Below are 6,710 nucleotides of genomic sequence, written 5' to 3'. Positions count from 1 at the left end.
ATTTAGCAGCTCATTAAGATTTTGCCTTTTATAATGAAAATGTTCCGTCTTTTTCATGTAGTTGCAAGACACTGAGGTTTTGGAGTCATATGTGCTGATAATGCAATTCTTGCATAAATTGGACTCAGGACTAGCAGTGAACATTTTTTCTATCTAATTTCATAGAAACAACTATTTATAAATAGCATGTTACCACCTGAAACCAGAATTGTGACTCTAAAGGTTGTTAGTCCATATTGTCACAGTCAGGAAAATATTTTCGCACTTTCAAACTGTCGCTGTCCTTATCCATGACATTTTTATTAAAACATGTGTCAGCGGCCGTGCGCAGTCTCATTATATGCACATTTTTTCTCAAAAAGGTGAACATATCAGGCTGAAGTAAAACTTCACATCTACCGCACTCCATATTTCCAGTGACTGCAGCAGTTCATTAAGATTCTGACTTGATAGAAGTAGGTGATGGTGGTTGTGTAGTACAGAAATGAAGACCATATGATAATTTAATCTTTAAATAAAGTGCTTCCATAAAGGGGTTTGGCTGAAAGGCTGACACAGATATGTAATACCTGTGTTCTAACCAGTTTGTTTTAATTTTTTCAAAGATAATCATTGCAGTGAGTTTGTAGGGGCTTAACATCAAAATGGTGAAATTACTGTGTTTAATTGAGTTGTAGATACCAGTTTAGCTTTGAATACAGTTACAAATTCTCATTATCATACTCGAACTTTGCAAACAGAGAGAAAATTCTAGGAAACTAAAGTGAGAACTTACAAGTAATGGCATAAAATTCAGGAATAGCTAACCCACCAATCTAAACTACCACTGGTGGCTTGTCATAAATTAATTAGGATACACTTTTTACTCTGCACAGATGAAAAAGCAGAATCCCTCTTCTTCCCGCTAACAGGTCAAATGTGTTTGTGTACAAAATAAAAGAAATGCGAGAAAAAGAAATATGTTTGTGTTTAAAGAAAAAAACACAAACTAAAATATAGTAAAAAAAACAAACAAAAAAACAATAAAGTAATAATGTTTCATGTAAAAATTCCTGTGAAATTAAGATTATTGTGGTCAGTATATTGTTATTGCAATAACACTTTTATTAAAGCGTATTCTGTGTTAGTGTCAAGTGCTAAAATGGGCGGTATCTGCCATCTGCCGGACAAACAGGGAAACATATGCCAGTAAAAATTATATTTATTTCCATGTACAGTCTAAGCCTTCAAAATGGGAAGCCTGGGGAAATTTGAAAATAGCAAGAGAATAAGCAAAGACTAGGAAAGGAAATTTAAATGGTATTTTTTAAACATTTGTATAGGCTTACTCCGGCTCACGTCCGAAAACGCACGCAGTTAACTGAATATCCTACTAAAAAAATGTGTATTTGTATACGGATTATCCATTGTTTAAATATTTTATATATATATATATATATATATATATATATATTTTTTTTTTTTTTTTTTTTTTTTTTTTTTTTTAATATATTGAACGTCGCAATGTTGGCAAAGAGAGGAAGTGACGTAAGATTTGCGCATGCGGTTTCCGATTGGGTTTCCGGTACGTATCGGGTAGAGACAGCAAGCTCTGACAAAATACGAGGTTTTTTACTGTTTAACGCGGACTAAAGTAAGCGCTGAAGATGTCCGAGGGGACCCGCTTGGAGAATGCAAACCCTGTGATTTTTCAGCGGTCGGGGGACAGAGTACAGACGGCGTCCGAAGAGGATGAAGACGTCCACGACCCCATCGACGACAGAGAAATATTCGATATCCTGTTTTCATGTTTTACTGTGGTTTAGAGTGCATTTTCGCTTTAGAGATATGCCCTTCATCATTTTTTGTTTTTTTTACTGATGTTCATGTATTCTATTATTTGCCTGACTTAAAAGCTAATGCCAGTGCCATTCAGCTAGATAATGAAATGGAGGGAGTTAACAGCAGTTTAAGAAGTAGCACGACTGTATCTGGGTTTACCGACAAGTAACAGTAGTCAAATTCTTAGTATTGAAAACGTAACTAAACATTTTGAAGTGCAACTGTGTTTTAATAGGTTAGTTAACCATCGTAGATTAAATTTATAAACACCGTTAATGATTTAGGTTGCTCAATTCGTATTCTCAGGAATGTAAAATTGTCTCATTTTTGTAAATATATTTTATTATATAATTTGAACAATTTGACAGTTTTTAATTGAGTTATTGTTAAGCTGATGTTAGTATTAGTTGAATGATTTCTTGGACTTATGTACAGTGGCTATGCAAACAGCTTAAAGTTTGTCTTTTTGTCCTTTCTTACCCCTCCTCCCAACTGGTTATGGCCAATCTCTGTACTTTGATAAGCCTGATTCTGCTGGAGGTCTCTCCCTGTTACAAGGGAGCTCTTCTGTTCCACTTTTACCAAACACTTGCTTCACAGGAGATATCGTTCTTTGCGTTTCTCTCTAATATTGTTGGATCTTTACTTTAATATCATTAGTACACTGATTACAGTAGTGCAGAAACAAAAATATTTATTATTTGTATTATACCGTCTTGAATTCTTTAACTAAAGTTACATCTGATCAGATCTATCAATGACCCAGAGCATCCACTGTCACTGGAAGAGCTCAATGTTGTGGAGCAAGTTCGAGTTAAGGTATGGGTTTTTTTTTGCTTCCTATTATCTTATATTTTTCCTATGTTTGTAGTAGTGTGAATAAAGGAATAAAAAGATGCTCTGTAACACACTTGCAGATTACTTTAGTAAAGACATGGTTGAAGACAGTTGAATCCAACAACAAACATTTCATTCAAAAGTATTAACAGTGAATTTCATTGATAAAAATGAATGCAGTATGCTGTTAGGAAGATAAATTGATGATTGAAGTTTATTATTTGTGTATGCTTCCTCAGGTTAATGATGCAGAGAGTACTGTGGGTATTGAGTTCACACCCACCATCCCTCACTGCAGCATGGCAACACTCATTGGTCTGTCCATCAAAGTCAAGCTTCTGCGCTCCCTGCCAGACAGGTTCAAAGTATGTTTATGCATGTTTTTTCACATGGCATGCACATTTAACCTTAAACATATTTTACAGTGTCAAATTTTTATGTGCTTTAATTTTTTGTTATTTTCAATTGTGGCCTAAATTGCAGTATATTTTTTTCTATTTCCTCTCAGATTGATGTTTGTATCACTCCTGGGACTCATGCTTCAGAGGAAGCAGGTAAAACTCCATAGAGAGAAAGGAGGCGAGATGGAATTTTAGACCATTTTTACCAGTATAATCTAATGCATTATTTATCATACTGCTTATGTCATTGTGTGTACAGTGAACAAACAGCTGGCAGACAAAGAGAGAGTGGCAGCAGCTCTGGAGAATGCATCTCTACTGGAGGTGGTCAACCAGTGTCTGTCGACCAGGAGCATCTGAACAGCCAGCCAGCTTTACTCTTGTCAGCTTTTAGACTCAGATTTTTGCAGGAGGACTTGTTTGGTTTCTTTGAAAACTTGGTTTGTATCTACCAACTATCCGCACACCCCTACTCCTGGTATGAGTAGCGGGAATGATCAGGATCATACAGGTTCTGTACATTGGCAACATTTACTGAATAAGAGTGCAGAGAAAGCCAGTTGCAAAGAATAATATAATCTGAGTGTAAGCTCGTAACACAAAGTCGTTTGGACAAATAAATTATTCTTCCACCTGGAAATTTTAACAGTGTGGAAATGCAGAGAAACTCTACCTGTTACATTTGTCATATACACTCACCGGCCACTTTGTCAGGTATACCTGTTCAACTGCTCGTTCATTTAATTATTAATCAGCCACTCTTATGTGAAGAACCAAATGCATTTCAACATATATACACGAGAAGGGTCATCCGCTGAAGTTTCAGTGCTAGACTGGCTGGCCTGAGAATGTTATAAAATGCTTATCTAGTGGGGTTTCCCCACTCTCCATCCACCTGTGGGGTTTACAGAGAATGGTCTAAATAAAAAAGAGAAAATATCCAGTGAGAGGCAGGTTTCTGTTAGATTTGTATTGTTGGATTGTCATTTATGCCTAGAAATATATATTTATATATGCTTAGCTTTGAAGGTCTGTAACAACTCTGTGTAGCATGAAGAGGGGAGTGCGTTCACTCCTCTTCAGAGGGTTCTGGCATAGATCACACACCTCCTAGGAGAGGTCGTATCTTCTCTTGCTGATATATGGTATAGAAAACACACGTATATCTGTTTGAGTATAAGAGCCTTTTGTTCAGATGGACCGCTAGACTCCTGGCACCAGCTTTGGGGAGTCTTCACAGGGTCACATCTTGACCTCACACAGACACACAGACAAGGTATTCTTTGTCCACATGTATACCTATATGAAACGTCATATGTTAATGAACCTATGCATATTCATGTAACCACAATAAAAGGAGTGCTATGGGAAACCTGGTTGAGAGTGACGGAGGTCAAGTGGGTGGAACGACACTTGGCTCCAGGCAGGTCTCCCTCATGCATGAGTAACACAAAGAACTTTGCTTCCAGCATCATTCCACAAAACTGAAGTCTACTCACTGGTTTCTTGAACATGCCAATAACTTCACTGTACTCCAATGGCCTCCACAGTCACCAGATCTCAATCCAATAGAGCAGCGATTCCCTCCATGGGCCACGGACCGGTACCGGTCTGTGAGTGGTTTGGTACCGGGCCGCGAGAGTTGAGGCTCGGGTTCCAACGTGATAACAGTAAGGTGTACCTAACAAAGGCATTTGTGACTCATAATTTCTCTGCAATAACTGTTGTGTATATAATCTTAATGTTTTTGAAATGTTATTAAAATGTACAGTTTATTAAATGAAAATGATGCTTTTGTCTTTTTTCCCTGTACGTGTACTGTGATGTAGAACTTCTACTACAGAGCTGGTAATTTATGGTTAAACACGGCAACTGTTTATTTAGTAAAACTTGTGTTTACATTAGTCCACCAGGAGGCAGCCTTGTCTTATTCGTGTAAGGCGGGCCACGTGAAGCTTATGTCCGTCAGATGTGAGGAGGCATTCTGGCAGAACAAACTGCACCTCTGATATGTCCAGCATGCTTGTCCACCCACTCACCAATCAGCTCGGGTTTCCTTTAAGTCCTTTGTGCAAGAAGGGCTTCTGCATTGTCACAAGCATTTCTGAATTCATGTTGTGTAAAAGACGTGTAACTTTAGCACAAATATGAAAATAATATGTGAGTAAGATATAGTTCAAAATGTTAAAATCAAGCAAAAGAATGATAAAACATGGATTTGTTTTTGTTTTTTTAATTTTAAAAGTAAGTATCGCGATACAGCTGTTTGTCTCGCTGGGGGAAAAGGGTTATGTAATCAAACTGTTGACGGTCTTCTCTCTGAGAGTGGAATTTGGTGTTTCTTTCCAAATTCAATGACGTCAGAAACCCTTATATATAGTGTTTGTGTGTCTTTTGAGAAAATAACTGTTTTTCAGGTTACACTAATGCTGTTTTTTCTCTCTCTTGTTCCACATCTGGAAACATTGCATCACTATTAAAACTCCGGATAAGAGACCCTGCCGGCACAGCTGCATTGGCCGAACCCAGAGTCATACCTTCAAAGAGTTGAGCCAAGGAAGGAGGAAAAATACTGTCATCTGAAAATGAAAATGGCATGAACAGAACAGGATCATTTTAGGTCTATGTAGATGTAAAAGATGGAGGTAGAAATGACATTTGTGGGGAGAAAAGCTTTTAATCATAAAGCATTTTTTAGTGTTTCCCTGGCAGTTCTTTATACCGTTTATGTTCAAGTGATCACTAAAATTGAAGTTCATTTAGGTAATGATGAACAAGTAATTACTTGGAGGTGTTCCAAGAGGGCTGCCAAGCTGAAAGACTTGCTTCTAGAAGAGGTTTAGATTTGCTCAGTCAGTTTAAGAGGAGAGGTGGTTATCTACCAGTCAGAAGGTCAGTGGTTTGATCCCTGGCTCTTTCAATCCATAAATTGTTCTTGAGGCAAGATACTGCACCCCAAAGTTTTCCTGACGTATCCCACAAACATCCAGTGTGTACATGATTGTGTGAACAGATGATTGTGGCTTCTTGAAAAAGCTGCTATTAAGTACAGTTGCTTTCATTTGTTACCTGGTTGAATAGCTAAGGGGCTGCTTCCAGGAGCTTTTGAATAGGAAGACAAGGGGGGACCAAGAACAAGGCAGGAGAACCCGACAGGAAAACAAAATGTTTGATCAGGGATTTTAGAAAGCATGGAAACACTGCATATTATTGTGTGCATCATTTGCAGGCCTGTGCAGCCATATCAATGCTAAGACATGAAAAGGGTTACATATCATTTATCATTTTGTAAAGAATAGCTGTTTCCAAAGTGGCAAACAAAGTATTTAGCCATTGAAGAATATGTCAAAATTCTACTGAAGTAGCATAATAGTACTGATTCTTCTAAAAAATAAAATATATAAAGCTTAAAACACCTAAAATACAAATGCATATTTGTTACCTGCCATTCTCTACAGTATTTTGGCAGTTAGCTGCACCTACAATCCTTTTTCAGGTCTGGCCAGTGCCACCACATACTTTCCCCTCTAGACACACACCTACATCTTAATATTTACTGGTAACACTACCGAAGTTATTACAATGTTTTATGACTAAATGTCTTGTGTTGTCTATAGAAAGTATAAATATTATTTATGGTCTCATTTAGCT

At 37.4% G+C, this 6,710-nt stretch overlaps 1 protein-coding gene across 1 annotated transcript; it reads left to right on the top strand.

Annotated features, from left to right (window-relative positions):
* The first annotated feature begins 1,530 nt into the window (after positions 1 to 1,530).
* ciao2b (cytosolic iron-sulfur assembly component 2B) lies at positions 1,531 to 4,845 on the top strand. Its single transcript, XM_040053545.1, has 5 exons — positions 1,531 to 1,773; positions 2,561 to 2,640; positions 2,898 to 3,023; positions 3,167 to 3,212; positions 3,319 to 4,845. The coding sequence occupies exons 1-5, from the start codon at positions 1,647 to 1,649 to the stop codon at positions 3,417 to 3,419; spliced, it is 480 nt and encodes a 159-aa protein (XP_039909479.1). The 5' UTR covers positions 1,531 to 1,646; the 3' UTR covers positions 3,420 to 4,845.
* The last annotated feature ends 1,865 nt before the right edge of the window (positions 4,846 to 6,710 follow it).

The sequence above is a fragment of the Simochromis diagramma genome, unplaced genomic scaffold, assembly GCF_900408965.1.
Source record: "Simochromis diagramma unplaced genomic scaffold, fSimDia1.1 OVJJ01000596.1, whole genome shotgun sequence".
Taxonomy (NCBI): Eukaryota; Metazoa; Chordata; class Actinopteri; order Cichliformes; family Cichlidae; genus Simochromis; species Simochromis diagramma.
The sequence above is the reverse complement of the archived record's forward strand: the minus strand, read 5'-3'. Positions and strand labels throughout refer to the sequence as shown.

Excerpts from the sequence above, each read along its gene's own strand:
- ciao2b (XM_040053545.1), top strand. The coding sequence starts at position 1,647 with ATGTCCGAGGGGACCCGCTTGGAGAATGCAAACCCTGTGATTTTTCAG. Across the intron at positions 1,774-2,560 it reads CGACGACAGAGAAATATTCG|ATCTGATCAGATCTATCAAT; the intron begins ATATCCTGTTTT and ends AACTAAAGTTAC. Across the intron at positions 3,024-3,166 it reads CCCTGCCAGACAGGTTCAAA|ATTGATGTTTGTATCACTCC; the intron begins GTATGTTTATGC and ends ATTTCCTCTCAG.